The following is a 19582-nucleotide window of genomic DNA, read 5'->3' as shown; positions in this document are numbered from 1 at the left end:
ACCGGTGCCGCACATATTCTTCCGTGCGCTGCTGAATCACTTGTGGCGAGACAGCGCTCCTCACACTTTGCATGTCATCATTTCCCATAGCTGCGGCTGCTTCTAAGATTTCAGCGTTTACTCGCGCAGCTTCCGCTTCCTTTTCAATCTCCAATGCTTCTAATTCTAGATCTAGCCTAGCTCTCTGCTTTTTTATTTCTAGCTGTCTTTTAGCATAAGCCACCTTGGTAAGAGCTGCTTCAGCTGAGGCTCTAGCCTTGGCAGCAGCCTCCATGATAGATGACTCGGAAGAAGATGAGCGCTTAGAGCTCGCTCTTGATGCTGCATGGACTGAAGAGTTGGGTGAAGATGGACGCTGCATGCTTGCGTTCCTGTATTTTTTCCTCGCACCCACCGCTGGTATAACTTTTCACTGTACTGTTCTCCCTGCGTGTTGTGCACACCCAGTACGTTAACGCAGTTTAACAGCAAGCCAAACTCGATTCTCACGAGCCAGGATTATGAGCGTCTTGCTCCTTTATTGTCTCCAAATGTGAAAATGCAAGTGAAACTATAATAAACAGAAACAGTAAAGGAAACTTAGTCTAATTACAACAATCGTTATAATAACTAGTTAAATCGTTTGCCGATAGCACACTTAGCATGACACAGCACGAACTCACAGCATGACACAGCGCGAACTCACACACGCGTTTTACAAGACAGTAACGTGGAGTTACGGCTGAATAAACAGAGTTTACATTACAAAGGTCAAACTTAAAAGCACGTAAACATTTTAGCCAATGTCTGCAAGAACTTCACAACTTACAGTTATTGCTTCCACGGGCGTAGGAAAGCACACAGAACTCAAGACGCTTCCACTATGCCTATCGCGACAGTAGCGCATCATGGAAATAGCGCATGTGCACAAATTGCGTATAACTTACGGAAATAAAGGTTCCGCTCAACAAAGCAATTAATCACATGAACTAAACAAATCTGCGGGCAGAACAGTTATTTATTCTTATTGTCACCATTATTTATTGTTATTAGCGTTACTCATTGTTATTGTTTTGTGCAGTATTATCTGTTGTTTGTGTTCATAGTCTGTGGAGAAGCATTCAAGAAGAATTACATGGTACTTGTACCCATGACAATAAACTTGAACTATGTCTATCTATCTATCCTATCTATCTATCTATCTATCTATCTAAATATATACATATCACCTCTGGCGTTTTTTTTAATTCTCTGTATTGTCACTTCTAATAGAATGACCCCATGCAGCTCTAAAGAAGCCAGTTCTCTCAATGTCTGTTACAGGTCTTACTTTAGACCTAGTGTTAATTGGAATAATATTCCCACAGTGTGTAGATAGATTACTTTTTAATTTCATTAAAGTTTTTCTGTAAGATACCATCATGCCAAAGGCATTATGCTACTTTTGTGATACTGCTCCGTTCAAAAATGGACAGATTTTAGAGGCTACAATTCAAGTTGAAATTAATGCTGGAGGGAAATCTTATCACACATCATTTGCTGATGCCATGGTTGCCGTTGGTCTCCCACCGCCACCCTAAAATATTCTGTATTCTAAGCGACTGGGTGATCGCTGGTAATGGAATTTTCCACTCTGGACGTGCAGAGTGTTTCACTACTGAAATTTGCAGTGAAGACCAGTGTAACCACCCAACAGACAAATTCCTTTCTGAGTGCATGTTCATTTGTACATGTATGTGTGTTCCTCTGATCTCGGCAGGTGCTGCCAGTGAAGCCTTGTGGGCGTCAGCTAGGGCCTCTGGACCGGCTAGAATCCCAGCATGTTCCGAGCCATAATCACTGCCGCTTGTGCTGGTAGGCTGTCTTTAATTTACACTCTGAACTCAGGTAACTTGATCTTATTTTAGTAAGGGAAGCACCATTGCCGCCAGCAATGCGTAATCAAAAATCCAGTTATCCTGTTGAGCCTTGTAGCTCCTTAAGGCAGACATGTGATACCCATTTTACAGCAGATGTGTTAGTGGAAATCTGTGACTTGTTAGGCGCTAAAGCATTTATCTGGGTATATCAGTACGCAGCAATTGGCAGAAAAAAAGTTTAGCAGTGTCCGGTCATGTTAACATAATTATTGCTGTTAGCTCTATAATAAATTCTTCATTATGGTAGCCATTAGTCCACTGTCTTCTTTGTTTGTATCTGTTTTTCTTGCTTTATACCCGTGCTAAAGCATTCCGTGTCACTGCGTGAGAAGAGCGCTCTATAAACATAAATTGAATTGAATTACAGTATACTTGAATTTATTCAATGGCTGTGTTCTGCAGAAGTCTTCGATATAGCTGTAATAAATATCAAAAAAATCACTGTAAAATCACTGTTTTGTTCACTTTGAGCTAAATTAAAAGTAATTTAAAATAATGAGAAATATACGGTGGCCACAAACTCCTGTTCAGTGGTAGCTATTGATCAATTCATACCAAAAACATTGGTAATGTTAGTCATCTTATTATTAATTACCAAAACTCAGGAACACCAGATATTGTGTAAATACTATGGACAATTAATTAAACCAGCCTCACCCTCCTACTCTTTTTGAGTGAACTTTACTGCTAACTAACGGCTGGATATGGAAACATCGGTGACATTTGTTCCCCAACGAGCATATATTTTTTAAAAACAGACACTCAAAGAAGATGCGCACGCACACACACACACACTGTCTGAAACCGCTTGTCCCAAGTGGGGTCGCGGCAAATTGAAGACTAACCCGGCAACACAGGACACAAGGCTGGGGAGGCGGAGGGGACACATCCCAGACGGGACGCCAGTCCATCACAAGGCAGTCCAAGCGGGACTCGAGGCCCAGACCCACCAGAATGCAGGACCCGGCAAAACCCGCTGCGCCAGAGAAGATACATTTAAAAATAATTGGAGAAATATTTGCATTTTCAAAAATAATATGTAACTCGAACATTGTTGTATTGTGTAAGGCTTCTTTGCTACTGTCCCTTTAGTTTCTCTCCTCACATGCAGTAGCAAGGCTAAACCAGACAAACAGAAGAACCTGAGGCCAAAACAAGGTAAGCATTCAGCAGATGAAAATAAGGTTGCAGATGCTCCTCTACTTACAATGGTTCGACTTACGATTTTTTCGTAAATGAGCTGGCGATAGACATTCAGTAGAAACCATACTTCGAATTTTGACTTTTTTCTCGGGCAAGCGATGTGCAGTGCAATACCTTCTTGTGATGCTGGGCAGAGGTGTGTATTAGATGCATTAAATGCATTTTCGACTTACGATGGGTTTTGCGGAACGCAACCCCATCGTAAGTTGGGGACTACCTGTATCATGTTTCCTGGTTATGCATCTCCTTTATAATGTCATCATGTCAATTTGCAGTTTGCTTTGGGATCCATAAAGTTTTTATCTATCTTTCCAACCGTGCCTCTGTTGCTCTTTCCAGCTATACCAGCTATAGGGTGCGATGTCCGGGCTGGGAAGATCAACCACATGGAATTCATTGCCAGGTGTCCTGCAAACTGCTTGGAGACTAAGCAACCAGTGTATGGATCCAGGATTTTTGCCTCCATTTCCAGCATCTGCAATGCAGCTATTCATGGGTGAGGGCAGGCTTATTGATGCTCATCATTTAAGTGACTTCATACTTGCAAAACACTCATGGTTACTTTTCTTTTACATGTAACCTTTCACATTTTCTTCTTTAATTTGCAATATTTTAAGTGGGTATTAAGAAAAAAAATTACTCCCTTATTTTTGAAAGTATAGTGCCATATACATACCCGTCTAATGGGCAAGATATGGTAATGTACATTTACATTTATTCATTTAGCAGACCCTTTTCTCCAAAGCGATGTTCATCTCATGGAAAATACAATGTGTACATTACATTAGAAGAAAGAGAGACTTGGATGAAGACGTGTGATTCTGAAGTGCAGTTAGTTTGCTCCTTTCCACCGTAATGTAATATAAAATATTGTTTAAGTTTCTTGTTAAATAATGTTGCCTTTGTTTATTATTTTGAGTTATGTAAAGATCAAGTAATATTTTATGAGCCATTCATGGAGAAATCCTGATAATTCAGGGTTTACAAATTTTTTTTCTTACAACTGTAGTTATGTTTCTTTCTCAGATTTCTCCGATTAAAATGCCAGCTGCTAAAGAATGAACAGAAACGAGACAGAGTATACATAATAGTGAACTAAATGTATCGATGAAGACAGCTAAATCAGTTGGTGAGAGAGCCCACACGCAAGCAGGCAGCATTAAAACGTACATGAGAACTGGTCCACAGATTGAAAAAGTTTTGCCATTGGGACCTGGGCATTCTATTCCAGTGGGATTATCACCAATGCTGGTGGGAGTGTGATTGTGAGGAAAGTGGCGTGGCGGGACTCTTACAACGGCAGCTTCTCCAATGGCGTGCGCTCCCTGTCTCTGCCGAGATGGAGGGAGTCCTTCATTGTTACAGGTCAGCTTCCGTCTCAGTCGGCCTCTGTGCGGGGGGAAAATTTGGCGTTGGGGGTCTGAGCTCCCACAACGAGAGCCCTGAAGATCATGGTGTAAAATGTAGGAATGCAAAGGGACAAAAACAATATAGAACATATGTGAAACGTGTGTACAAAAGTACTATATTTACTTGGTAACAAGTAACTCACCGAAAGAAGTTGCAATAGCAGAATATTTATCGTACGAAAGTTCAATCTGCATTCGGCTACGTGTAAAATCCTCATTTTACTAATACCAACGATTTCTCACTACTATTAACCAACCAATCTCACCACTGTTTGTCCTGAGCGGGGTCGCAGCGAGTTGGAGCCTATCTGGGTAACACAGGGCGCAAGGCTGAAGAGGGAGGGGACACACCGTGGACGAGACACCAGTCCATCACAGGGCACCCAAAGCAGGACCCGAACACTGGCCCCGCCACGCCACACAGCAGGCTCTAGCCAAACCTACTACTACTACTAGTACTACTATTACTACTATTACTACTACATTTTCCTCCTTGTTAATTTTCACTATGGGGATAGAGTGATGCCACCACTCAACAGTGCCAGTGAATTTAAGTACATTCTAGACAATGTGTGTGTTCACTAATTCCAATGAGATATGTTGTCGGTGGGGGGGTGTCGGGGGCATGGTGGCACAGCGGGTTTGGCCTGCGCCTGCTCTCTGGTGGGTCTGGGGTTCGAGTTCTGCTTGGGGTGCCCTACAATGGACTCGCGTCCCATCCTGGGTGTGTCCCCTCCCCCTCCAGCCCTACGTCCTGTGTTAGCGGGTTAGGCTCCGGTTTGCCGCCACCCCACTTGGGGCCGTGTGTGTGTGTGTGTGTGTGTGTGTGTGTGTGTGTGTGTGTGTGTGTGTTGTCAGTGATGAGTTGTTTCCTATCTGTGAAATAGGTACTTTCATTGAGTACTGTATGTTGCCATAATACTAAAAAAATACATGGGTCATATTTACATCTATCTAACACTTTTCTCCAAAGCAACTTACACTGTTAATCTACCTACAATTATTTACCCACTTACACAGCAGGGTACACACACACACACACACACACATTATTTGAACAGCTTATCCCATACGGGGTCACGGGGAACCGGAGCCTACCCGGCAACGCAGGGCGTAGGGCCGGAGGGGGGAGGGGACACACCCAGGACGGGACGCCAGTCTGCCGCAAGGCACCCCAAGCGGAATTCGAACCCCAGACCCACTGGAGAGCAGGACCCGGTCCAACCCACTGCGCCACCGCACCCCCCCCCCACAGCAGGGTAATTTTAATGAAAAAATTTAGGGTACATTACTCAAAGGTGCTATAGTTGGAAGTGGGATTCAAACCTGCAACCTTTAGGTATAACGGTAGCAGTTCTAACCACTGCAGTACCAACATGTCCCATACTACACTACCAGTATATGGTCCATATGTCCCATTCATACGAGGGTGAATTTGCATTTTTGGCACTACCTTGACAGAGTCCTACATCAAAAGTGTGTCTTCTAGAAACCGGCCTGAACTGGACGAATACCATGGGAAAGAATGGTGACAGACAGCTTGATGTATTGACCGACCAGCAGTTGATCAATATTATCATCTAACAAATTTCTTCCATTTTTTTTTTTTTTTAAAACTTGTTGCTTATAATTTTACAGTTTTTTTGCATGGGCAATTGTCTTATTGTATGGTTTCTTATGTCTGTAAAATGTAAACTGTGGTGCAACAGACTTATTGTGTGTCTTTGGCATTTGTTTCTCAGCAGGGAAGCCAAAAAAGAGTGTGATGTATCCCCACAGTCTAAACTACACAACTGTACGTGCTACCTCAGAAAAAACAGGTGATTAATTCCTGTTCCATGTCATGGAATTACTGTCCACCAGCGCACGCACGCACACACACGCAACAGTTGGCAGAACCCCCACTTATACAGTTCTTAGAGTAACTTTTAAAGTATGAGGGCACATCAGGTAAGTCTCACAAGTAGCTACCAGGATGATTTTAATCAATAGACTGACAAAATATGAGAAAAGAACTGACTTTTTTACCTAATTTTTACGGCACATGATGCAAAAATCGGCTAAAGAAAGTTCGACAAGTGAAAAAGTTGATGAAAGACAAAGCTGAAAACTTTAACACGACGTCACAGCGACCAAATATCTCATCGGTCTGACCACAGATATCGATTCTTTCAGAAGTGTCATTTAGGAATTGATGGTCCCGCCTGGAGCTTGTTTCTCTTTAACAGGAGTTTTTTTTTCCAGGCAACAATGTCCGGAGATCTCTCCCTGACAAGTTCACGAGATGGGGACCTAGGCTTTCACACTATACCATGAAGACTGTAAAAGTTTCTGATTTATCACTCTTTTCTTCATCTTTATAGTTCGGCTGGAATCCAAGAACTCCGCTGCCACTACTGTACCACCAAGTAGGACAAGGTTGAAATCGACCATTCTCACAGCAGCCCCACGTGAACCGAACATCACCGCAGCCAGCAAGCCTCGTGTTGCGGGCCATCAAACTGGTAATGCGGGTACATTTGGAAAGTGTACATGAATAAGTGTGAACAGGGTAACGTGCACCTACGAAAGGCATTGCTGTCAATGGAGATTTCTCCTCTCCCCTTTGCATGACCCCAATATCCAACTCAGTACATTTTTTTTTTTTTTTTGTCCCCGTTTAGTTCTTTGAATCATTACATTGATACCTAACCCAGTGGGATACCAAGTGATTTACCTCTTTTAATTAGGGACACCTGGTAACATAGTGGTTGGAGCTGCTGCCTTTGGACCTAAAGGTCTCAGGTTCAAGCCTTACCTCCAGCTGTTGTACCCTTGAGCAAGGTACTTACCCTTAAAATGCTCCAATATTACCTAGCTATATCAATGGGTAAATAATACTAAGTATCTTAGCATTACTACAATTACTCCAATAAAAATGGGTAAATAGTTGTAAGAACCTTAACACTATAAGTCACTTTGGAGAAAAGTATCTGCTAAATGAGTAAATGTAATCCCAAAATTCTGGACACAGCAGGTATTGGTGTATGGATGATACATGGAAAGGAGAAGTGGAATGTGTCTGGTGGAGAATTTCTGAGGGCTACTATTTCACAGTGGTTCTTTCATTTCCTCTTTACCAAGTCTCAACAGCAGCCGCCGCTGGTGCCGACAAATGCAGAGGCTGCTACTGGATGGCAGGGTTATGAACAGGGTCCCTAGGGTGTATTAATTCTGAATTTGTCCTGATCTATGTGTTTATGGGGGGCATGGTGGTGCAGCGGGTTTGGCCGGGTCCTGCTCTCTGGTGGGTCTGGGGTTCAAGTCCTGCTTGGGGTTCTTTGCGGTGGACTGGTGTCCCATCCTGGGTGCGTCCCCTCCCCATCTGGCCTTGCGCCTCGCGTTGGCGAACCGAAGCCTAACACGGCGTGACCCCGCCTGGGACAAGCAGTTTCAGACAGCATGTGTTTATGGTGCTGTGTTTGAGGTGTGCTTTTGTCAGTGTTTTAAAGTTATATAGAGTTTATATTTGAGAATATTTGCACATCCTCATTGATCACTTGATGCCAAAGAGTTGCCAGTTGAAATAGCAAAGCTTTTGCATGTTTAGCAAAATTAAGGTAAATTGGATTTGGAAAATATTCAGCTGTATAAATTAATAAAAATGAAAAGTTGTCCTTAGTGCCCTCCTATCTGTTTAAAGCAATAGTTTCCAATCCATCACAGGTTGTATCATTCATATTGTTTTATTTTTTTCAGGTGTTGATATAATCTTTGAAGCTTGTCTGAGACTTGGGAACCACGGGTTGCAATGTTCATGCCTATTTTTAGTTGCCCCTAATTAGGCAGTAACTGGACTTTTTAACTTTTAATGAAAAAAAATTCTAATTAATATCTTGGAGCACTTTAATAAAAAATATTAAAAAAAAAAAAAATGAGAGTGAATGAAAGTTTTTCCTCAGTGGGGTTGTTTTTTTTTCTGGTTAAAAAAATCAGCAAAGGACTAGTCTAAGCCAAGATAAGCCTTGTGTTGACCTTTACTTTATGCCTTTCTTATGAGAATACAGACCAGAGAAATTCTGCACAAGCTCTGTCCATAGTGTTCAGAAGCCACTGCACATTCTCAAACACATACTCTGGTCAGAACATTTCAGATATTTTGATTTTTTTTATTTGCTTTCTGTGACCTTTTGTCAAAGGACTCTCTTGGTGCTTTGTATCAAAAAATGTTTAATATCTGTGTGGGTTAACAATCTAAATTCGAGGCTGTACATTCATTTCACAGAAAGCAAAACATCTTATTCACCAGTATGAAAATATCCGAGTGTCAAGCTTTGAGTGCAGCAAGGTACATAAAAGTTACACGTGCATTTTCACGGTAGCTTAATAAATTAAACCGACATGTTCTTTTCTTCTTTCGTGGCGCACATTTAATTTATACGTATTCCTGAGACACTAGTGGGGCCATCCTGCGTTCGGGGACATCCTTGTTGGACTCGGACGTTCTTGACCCATTTAAAATGAGCACAGAAAACAGCTTTTGCTGTGGATGTGGGTCAAAGGTTAGGTGGCATTCAAGAGACAGAATGGAGTTAGGAAAGCGTGTTAAGGCAGAAAGATTGAGATGTGGTTTATAGGTTGTGGGACAAAGGCTTTGTTGAGAGCATAACTACGCTGGGTTTCAAGCAATACCTTTAAGTCCCATCACCCCAGGTCCCAACCACTGCTGTACATAGTGCATTGAATTTATTAGCCAAAGAAATTGTATTGAACTGTTGATGTCTTGTGTTGGCTTGCATCATCAGGACTAGAAGAACTACAGATGAAATGTTAGTGAATCACCTCATGTTTTTTTTTCTTGCCAAGCTCCTATTCTGTTGTTCCCAAACTGGTTCAGTCCATTTCCTCCAAACTCAAGGGTGACATTTTCCAAACAAGGTAGCAATAAAGTCACTATCCGTTTGATGACAAAGACAGAAATGGACCTGCATGTTTAACAGGATTCAAGAGAGGCATGGTCTTGGTGCCAGAGAGAAGCCAGCAAGTCATTCGTGCCAAATTCAGCCAGTGAGAAAGTGGGTGCTCTTGTGGAAGCTCACATAACATACACGTGTTGTCGGCTGAATAATTACCGAGGACCTGTGCTCTCAATTTATAGGTGTTCCTCCGTTTACAACGAGGTTCCATTCAGACGACCTTGGCACTTTCGGCACTTTCACCTCATCTCGCCAACTTCATCGTAAGTCGCAAATCCTCTCATGCTTATTATATGAACGATAAGGCCTGAATGCTATGTTATTTGGAAGGACTTTCTTTTGTTTTTTCACTAATTTCACACAATATACAAATAATACAGTAATACAGTATTATGTACTTTTTTTTTCAGTTTTGTCTCTAATATATTGTCATCCACTAATTTTTTTTTAGCACCACCTGAACACTCACGTTTTTGCTTGCTATTTTAAATAAAAAGTAAACTTCAAGGGAATTACACATGAAAAGTTTTGTGAAGAAAACATAATCCCTGCTAGACAGCAATGAAAGCAATGAAACCAAAGCTTTTAATGTTGTATGTATAATTTTTATACATCTGTTTCTTCAATAAACACTGAGAAAAGTGTCATTTATCCCCCATACAGCTGTCACAAGGAGAGACTGGCCACCTCCCTTTTACCAACAAATTAATTAGTTTGTCAGTATATGCAGTATTCTTTACCAAGGGCATAATTCATAGGTGCTTCTTTTCTTCATATCTTGTTTTTTCACCATCCAACTTTGACATCCATATGATGTTATTGATAACACCATGGCTTCAACAAGTTGAAACTTTGTGCAGAAAGATATATCTCCACACATGAAGATCTATTCAGCCCTTCATAGTCAAGGGCAATTCATTCTTAGATTTCTTGACTGCTTTTGCTTTCGTTTTTGCTTATTGATTTACATTTATTTATTTAGCAGACTCTTTTCTCCAAAGACACTTCCAATGAACACTATGTGGTGTTATGAGCCCACACACCTTATTCACCAAGGTGACTTACACTGCTAGACACACTACTTACAATGGGTCACTCATCCATACATTAGTGGAACACACTCTCTCTGTCACTCATACACTATGGGGGAACTTGAACAGCATGTCTTTGGAGTGTGGGAGGAAACCAGAGCACCTAGAGCAAACCCACACAGACACAGAGAGAACATGCAAACTCCACACAAGGTGAGCAGGGATCAAACCCATGTCCTCTCGCACCACCCAGGCACTGTGAAACAGCAACACTACTTGTTGGGCCACCATGCCACCGTTCCGGTTAGAGCTGCCGCTGCCTTTGGACCCAAAGGTTGCAGGCTTGATCCCCACCTCCAGCTGTAGTACCCTTGAGCAAGGTACTTACCCTAAATTGCTCCAGTAAAAACTTATTATCCAGATGTATAAGTGGATACATAATAGTAAGCTTGTAACTGTAATAATTATAACCTTAACATTGTAAGTTGCTTTAGCAAAAAGTGTCAGCTAAATGAATAAATGCAAATGATGTACTGTGTAACCTTTGAGCTACACACATACCCTGTTTCATTGGGTAAAGGATCCAGCTAAATCACAGATGAATAACCATTCTTTTCTGTATAAATATACATTAAATTTGAGGTCATGGGCTGTCAGCATAAACCAAACTACACAGAGGTGGCTGTCACTCTAGGGGGAAATCTTAATGATAGCCATTTTAAGTAGAGAATGTTAAAATACAAAAAAAAAAGAGGGTGACAGACTAAAAATAATTTTTATTTTGAAATATACAGTTATTAGAACATTATGTCAAAAACTACTGTGCAAAGTACAGTTTCTTCAGAACTTTGCTAAATTACAAGTAGCAGAGTACATGCCCCTGATTTCTTTCTCATTTCATGTGACCAACAAGGCAGGAACTCAGCAGGAAAAGAACTCTTTTCTTCATCTCTTTGCTTCTCCCAGCCTTCCATAGCATCATTAAACCTCCCACGTCCCAAGTGCTGAAATTAAGCCGCTGGCCATTTTTAGATGGAAAGTGGTGCAGGACTTTTAGCATCTTTCCCATTGTCAAACAGTGTCATTTTATTTATATTCTGATCCAAATGGAAAAGAGTAATGAGTTTTGTGAATGTGCCTCAAACTTATGATATATTCTGTAATAATAGGAGACACAGTTTAACTATTATATGGTTGTCTGCCTAGAAAAGGCACCTTCCCGTGCTGCGTTATATGAAGGGGACAGTGAAAATCAGTGTTTCTCTAGCACATAACCCAAGGCCTGTGTTTTCTGAATGTGAGCACTGCCTTAACATCTTTGGATGAATTGGTGAGTGACTTTTAGCTACTTTGCTTATTTGTGATAATCTCGCAATTTTAGTCTACGGGAAAACGACAGCGCGCAGGGTACCATATCAGGATTATCTTCAACAACAAAAAAGAGAAGAAAAAATGGCTCAAATCACATAGCAAGACAAAAGGAAAAGATATTTCAGTCATACAGCATATTCCCTAAAATATGTCTAAAATAGGAGTACTTTTGCTTTGACATGAAAGGAGCTTTTAAATATTGCCTTGTGAACACTTTGGTTAGGTGCTCAAAAACGGCATCAGATGCAGTGTAATGCCCTCCAAATCTGGAAGATTTCCTTCAGATAAACTGCAATAATTTTCTCATTTTATCTCTTAAATTTGCAAAATCTTACAGGTCCTGCTGTGACTGCACCGTTTTTACTTTTAGGTGTTGAAATGGAGCAGCTTGATGACCACATCAGATTCATCCCTGATGTGAGCTACACTGGAAGTATGTATCGGGGGGGGATTCAAGTTTCAATTTTTTTTTTTTTTTTTTTTTTTATTTATTTATTTACAGAGCATGGTGTGGAGTGGAAGAGGGACTTGTGCTTGTTTCATGCCTTTGTACTTTTCCACTTGCTGGGGAAGGTTAGGGTTACACAATATTTAATTTAATTCAAACTAAATGTATGACAATTAAAAAAAACAAAAAAAAAAAAAATTGCCATACTGACCACAGTAGCAGGTGATGAACTCATTGCTAGTTCAAATTCCAGAATATTTGATGTAGCCATGAAAAAAAAAAATCCGTGTGTTGCTTTTTTGTATATCCGGCGTTCAGATGTCAGAAAGGTTTTAGGACAAGGCATACAGTCAGAAAATATGTAATGTTTTCATTTTTTTTTTTTTTTTTTTTACATTACTGTCTGCAGTGTTTGTCTTTGAAGGGGGTGTAGTGATGCAAAATCCTTTCTTGTCCAATGTGTTTTAGTCAAAGCTGTTGGTAACTGGAAACCAGAAGCAAACCCCTTGGATTCCGGTAGGCCAGCATGCAGTGCTGCAAATGTCTCTATGGATAACGATGTCTTCAAATGTGATTTTTGCTTGTATGAGCTAAACATTTTGGTAAAGGAATGAAAAAGGTGTCAGTCCATGTTACAAAGAATAAATAACTGGTTACAATGGCGAAATTTGTCTTTGATTATTGAAATTCTTGAACTATCGCTTTTGGTGTTGAGATTTTTGTGTCATCTGAATTGTAGACTAAATGTCTACATAAATCACAGAGGAAGCACTTTTATACTGTGAAAAATCAGATTTATGTTAACTTGCGATAGTTCTTAACTAGGGTCTTTATACAGTCTCTAAGAGCTGCAATTTTCTTTAGGCCCTTTCGAAGGAAAGAAAAATACCACCTTTTGATAGAGGGAATGCACATAATATATGTTCAGACATGTGGCGATGCATTAAAAAGTCCCCAGGTGAGGGGAAAAAAAAAAAAAAAAAGAGAGAAACAAGTACAGCCTGGGCACTGCAGTAAAAAATACATTGCAACTTGTAATTTGTCATTTTACAGCCCACCCACCCTGAACCATAATTTCACTGTCACTCAGCACAAACACAGTCCCTGTACGACAAGAGGTGTTACTCACATGTACTTACTTTGGTTTACTCCTGTTTTTTCTATTTTTCCATTCTCGAACCCAATCCTCTCCCAGGCTTTGCTGTTAGACAGCAAGACTCCCATCCTGGTGCTCCAGCTCAAGCTTTTTCAGGAAACCCAAGTATGTTAACACCAATGTTACTTTTGGAAGTCAGTTCAAACCCATACTTTACAGATGCTGTGCCTTCACTTTGCTTAATGTGCTGCTCCCTTGCTGCCTCAGCACTTCTTCATGTGAATGCTAATAAATGAGTCTAACAAAGTCAAGATTAGTCTTGCATACTTCAGTATATTTTTTTTTCAGGACTTCCTTTGCATTTTTCTCTCCCTCTCAAAGATGGTATTGTATACAGTATCTAATGAAGTGGTTCATCTATTGAGCTGAGGTTTTGCTTCTCCAGACTGTATGGTGGACATCACCTTCCTGATGGATGGCAGCTGGAGCATTGGGAGGCGACGCTTCAACATCCAGAAGGACTTTTTGGCTGAGGTGGCCCAGGTCATCGATATTGGGGTGGCTGGGCCCTTGATGGGTGTTGTTCAATATGGGTAATTACAGTATCTTGTCCCTTCAGTCCATGTTATACACAGTGACCTATCTGTGAGCGCTGGACTGGCATCACGAGCCGGGGTGTGTCATTCTCAGAAAAGGCGGTTCTGCTCAGACAGCGGAAAGGATGACATGTTTTGCAGGACCCACATTTGTCATGAGCCTGTGGCCAGTCAAAGGAAAAGCACTTTACTGCAAAGCTGCCTGAGTATTTCTTTTAACATTCTTTCAGAGTAACGCCTTAATTCATAATTGCACTCTCTGGACAAAGTGTCCTTGTGTCATGACTAGTCACACAGAAACTAGGGTCGCATATTCCACGTTGTGTTACTTACGTGTACCAGAGTTCAGCACCTGGACAAAAACCTGTTTTGTCCGTCATAGTCGAAAGAAGAGTGTGGACAATTTTTTTTTGGTTTAGCTAAATTCTACTCTTGTTGTCCACTGGCACTGATCCACCCTAAAGGTAGTGGGCACCAGCTGTGGGTAGCGGGTTGTACGAAATGCAGCAAATATGGCCAACGGAGCTGAGGAGCACACCTTCCCCTCAGCCTGCAGGAGGCATGGGGTCCAGTTTGTGGAATATCCCCAGCACCATGTCCAGTACTGTTGATGGCAGTCCTCCAGTGAGCAATGGGAGAGCGGGATGTGATGCACGCTCCCCACAGTGCATTTTTTATTGGGGCCCCTTCTCCTAGGCATCAGTTCAAGTTTTCTATCTGGATGTGTAACTGCAGTGTAATCAGCATAGATTATTTAAGAAATAAGAACAAAAAAAGGTTTCTGGGCAGTTAACCAGGTTCTCAGTGACGCCTGATATTGGATGACCATTAAAAACAACCTTGTCTATCGTCCTGGATAGGGACGACCCGGTGACAGAGTTTAGCCTGAAGGCGTACTCCAACTCCAATGATGTAGCGGCTGCCGTAGAGAAGATCACCCAGAAAGGGGGACTCTCAAATGTGGGTAAGTGGGGGAATATGGAACCTCAGAGAAGTCGTCCTCCTTTATTTCAACAAATAATCGCACAGCAGATCGGAGCAAAAGTGGATTGTCTGTTACGAGGTAGTTTTAACGAGATTTCAATGATTCAGAAAGATTCGAATAATGCTGGCTGTCTTTGTCACTCACGATTGAAATATTGGCACAAAATATTCGGTGCATGTGGGAATTTTTACTTCTCAAATTAAAAAAAAAAAAACTAAAAATTTCGATAAAACCAATATTTCTATTTTTTTGTACCATCGTCAGGAAAAATGTGCCTTCGCAGGAAATAGCAGTATCCAATAAACGTAGCTTTTGCTAACACTGATTGAGGTAACAAAAATGGCTGAAGATTTTTTTAAAAAAATGGAAATGACTTAATTTGACATTTTTGCCACGTGTCTCCATCAAGGTAGTGTTCGAAAGTGTTGTGCAGATTCAGTGGCTGACAGGGTAATAACAGCAGTGGTAACAGGTGTAGTTTTGTCTTCCAGCAGTTTGAATAAATACAGTAGGAGTTCAGCACAGGTGACACTACAAAATGAATTGACATCAACCCTTCTGCACAGGAAAAACAGTGTCAGTTTCAACAGAAAATGAGCACAGTGATCTAAGCCCTCTAGTAGATGCCCGTGTTCCCCTCGGGTGTAAATTGCTGGAAGCATCTCCCTACACGTCTGCTTGAACCATAATGTTTTGCCCCGCATGGTTTCCAGGCAGGGCTCTGTCTTACGTCAACAGTCGGTACTTCACGAATGCCAATGGCAACAGGGGTGGGGCGCCCAATGTGGTGGTGGTGCTGGTGGACGGATGGCCCACGGACAAGGTGGAGGAAGCATCGCGACGTGCCAGAGAGTCAGGCATCAACATCTTCTTTATTACCGTCGAGGGCCCTGATGAACAGGAGCAGGAAAACGTGCTGGAGGGCAACTTTGTGGACAAGGTAGAGTTGGTCTTCAGTAAAACAGGGCTGGACCAGGTATAGATCTGGCAATAAATGTTTCAAAGATGTCTTTAAGAATGCCATGTAATATTCATCCTTACAACAAACAAATGTAGGGTCAATAGGCAGGGTAGTGGGTAGAGCTGATGACTTGCAGTCAAAGGACTCAGGTTCAAATTCCAAGTCTCAGTGTAGCTCCTTTGATCAAGATACTTACCGTGAATTTCCTCAGTTAAATTAAGAAAAAAAAATTATCCAGCTGTAAAAATGGGTAAAACATAGTGGACCTGTTCTTTAAGCTGATACTCTTCTCCAAAGTGACTTACAATGTTAAGCTACATACATTTATTTACCCATTTACACACCTGGATTTTTTTTTTTTTTTTTTTTTTTTTAACTGGGATAATTTAGGGTAAACACTGTACTCACGGGTACTGCAACAGGAGGTGGAAATTGAGCCCCAGAGTCCAAAGGCTGCAACACTAACCACTACATCACCTGCAGTAATTCATAGTAAGTGCTAAACACTGTGTCACTTCACTTGAAGTGTCCACTCAATAAGAAAGTGTAAATATTTGCATGTTGATCAGACAGTACAAATATTTTAATACTGAGACTGTCTGTCTGTGAACGGACTGGGATATGAAGTGGGACCTACTGATCTAAACAGACTGGAAATACACTGGGAAATTAATGTTGTTACTGGTGCCCTGGAATTTAATGTGTGTCCTACGTTTGTCCATGTGGACGTCCTGCTGCAGTCATTTACAGCGTCATCACTGGAAAGGCTGTCTCTTGGTTTGTTAACGCATCGCTCCAATGTCCCATTTTGTGAGGCAAGGCGGTGTGCCGCACGAATGGCTTCTTCTCCCTGCCGGTGTCCCGTTGGTTCGAGCTGCGGAGCGCCGCACGGCCACTGGCGAGGCGCCTGTGCGACACGGAACGCCTGGCATGCAGCAAGACGTGCTTGAACGCCCACGACATCGCCTTTGTCGTCGATGGCTCCAGCAGTGTGGGAACGGGCAACTTCCGCATCGTGCTGCAGTTTGTGGCCAACATCACGCGGCGGTTCGACATTTCGGAGACGGAGACACGCGTCGCCGCCGTACAGTACACCTACGAACAGCAGCTGGAGTTCGACTTCGAGAAGCACGGCAGCAAGGCCGAGGTTCTCGCCGCCATCGAGGGCATCCGATACTGGAGCGGCGGCACAAGCACTGGGGCTGCCGTTGCCTTTGCTGCCAACAAGCTCTTCGGCAAGTCCAAGCCAAACAAGCGCAAAATCATGATCGTCATCACCGACGGACGCTCCTACGATGACGTCAGGGCTCCGGCGCTGGCCGTCCACCGTGCAGGTCAGAAAGCGGGGTGCAGGGGTGTTATTGAAAAGAAAAACCATCTTTACATCATTAGGTTTCCTTTTCAGGAGACACCTGTTTTTCTGTGCTATAAATATGGACAAACACAGTAGTTCAACCAAACAGTTGAACATGGCAAAGACAGGGTTCACCAGATAAGATTCACCACTGACAACATAATGTGTCTGATTAGCTGGTCTTACTGAAGTTGTTGGTGTAGATAACTCCCAGTTTAATAAATAGTTTTTTTTTTTTTTTATTAAAATCAATTTCATGGATTTCTTCCTGGAATGCTTCCAGGAATTAATTACTGAAAGCATCAGTGATGACCAAAAAAAAAAACAGGTACATTTCAGATCCCCACCATCAGTGTCACCTACCCCTGCATCATGTCATAATAGCTGCAGAATTATTGACATATTTTCCATTTCAAAAAGTAATTAAAGCACGAATTCTGTAATTGTGACCCTGTGGACTTTTGACCATGGGCAGTGGCAGTACTGTGCCTGAATTGCGTAAGATTTTTTTTGACATTTAATAATTTAATAGAAGCTTGTTACAATCTACCCAAATAATACATTAGGGCAGTTTTTAGTGGAGCAGTTCAGGTTAAGCACCTTGATCAAGGGTAAAAAAGCAGGAGGTGGGGTTTCACCCCAGGACCTTTAGATCCAACAGCAGTGGCAGCAATTTGTGAAAATGGGTAACAGGTAAGTGTGCAAGCTGCTTCCCATCAAGGAGTCCTCTAACCAGTGTGATGACAGGCGTGTGCAGACTGAACAGGCATCTGTCTGTCGCTCCATGTGCCCAGGTGTGATCGTCTATTCCATTGGAATCGCATGGGCGGTCCACGAAGAGCTGGAGGACATTGCATCCGACCCCATCGAGGAGCACTCCTCCTTCGTGGGTGACTTTGACGAGCTCTACAAACTCGCGCCCAAAATTTTCAGCAGAATCTGCCGGGAGTTCAACTCCCAGCCACAGAACTGAAGCGCATGAGGCTTTGTCAAATTTGATCTATTATAAATATCGTTTCTTTCATCTGATTACCATAAGGCTTCATGACATCCTCATTCCAGCTATCTGAGCACACCATCAATGATAGACAGTTTTAAGTGAATTTTACCTGTTTTATTCACATCTTGTACACCTGTCATGTGTCTAGTCAGAGCTGCCTGGCTTCAGGAAATGAATGGGTGAGACTATAATAAAGAGCCAAGAGTATCAAATGCGAGAGTCAGGAGTTCACACACTCTCTCACACACATGTGGAAGTAGTACCATTTCATACATGAAGTCTAGAGACTGTAGAACTTGTGATAATGACTAGAATGAAGTTGGTTCAAATATGCAACGCACTGGTTGATGTCTGATGTCTTTATAATTGGTTTATCAACAACTGTAAAGGGCCAACCACTTTTAGATGAGAACACCAAACACGGGAAGAAGTTTTGAAGGGTTAAAATAGACTTCAGAAAGACAAAGGGGCCTTAAGATATCGAACTATGACATCTGCACTGAAGTCTGTGCACCTACTGAGCCACCGTGGGGGGTATAGAGGGGTAACTTGCTCTATGTTAAAACACTCCAATGGCAAATATCTCGACAGGCTGCAATAATTACATAAATGTAACAAATATTAATTTCTTGCCCGCTTCGAACGAACAGAATTGTGTTTTACGTACTAAGAGGTCACGTCATTATTTTCTGACAAAGCAGATACATATAAATCACGACAGGATTTATGTAGCAGCAATATGAAAAGCACTGCAGGAGTCGCCTTTGGACTGGATCTTGTAAGTTTCTGAGAGACAGAGAAGAAGAAGAAGAAGAAAAGGCCAATTCTGCAGAGTCAAGAGGGTCTGTGCACCCCTTTATCAACATATTATTTTACCTGATTACTGTCCTTATATATGAAAATCAAGAGTTAGCAATATAATTTGAACAGCCCATGTCTTCTCCCAATTTGCATAAACCTTAACAAGAGAGATACATTGATATGACAGATGGTGCATTTGAGGGTTTTAACTGTCATTTGGTTTGTCACTCACCAAGTCCAGGTCGTCTTATAATGCATAATAATCCTTTGACACACACAATTAATTCCGTTATTGTCTTTATCATAAGAAAAAGATTTTGTTAGACGTGAAAAGCAAGCTGGTACTTTGATGCTTCTGGAAGAAAAAAGCATTAAAATGCCACGGGTAGAATAAGTTTAACACATCAATGTGAAATACAACATTCTTTTATTATTATTGATAAATCTTTCACCCTCCCGTTGGGCAACAGGAGA

The 19582-nt window shown here is 41.7% G+C and overlaps 1 protein-coding gene across 1 annotated transcript; it reads left to right on the top strand.

Moving 5' to 3' along the window:
• Positions 1-1799: 1799 nt before the first annotated feature.
• LOC108933604 (vitrin-like) lies at positions 1800-19153 on the top strand. The gene is made up of 13 exons (XM_029259302.1): positions 1800-1833; positions 2991-3056; positions 3441-3597; positions 4333-4466; positions 6253-6330; positions 6874-7014; positions 12238-12300; positions 13511-13576; positions 13857-14004; positions 14868-14975; positions 15710-15932; positions 16774-17287; positions 18102-19153. The coding sequence occupies exons 1-13, from the start codon at positions 1800-1802 to the stop codon at positions 18278-18280; spliced, it is 1911 nt and encodes a 636-aa protein (XP_029115135.1). The 3' UTR covers positions 18281-19153.
• The last annotated feature ends 429 nt before the right edge of the window (positions 19154-19582 follow it).

The sequence above is a fragment of the Scleropages formosus genome, chromosome 16, assembly GCF_900964775.1.
Source record: "Scleropages formosus chromosome 16, fSclFor1.1, whole genome shotgun sequence".
NCBI classification, from domain to species: Eukaryota; Metazoa; Chordata; class Actinopteri; order Osteoglossiformes; family Osteoglossidae; genus Scleropages; species Scleropages formosus.
Note: the sequence above shows the minus strand (reverse complement) of the source record. Positions and strands in the feature narration are given on the sequence as shown.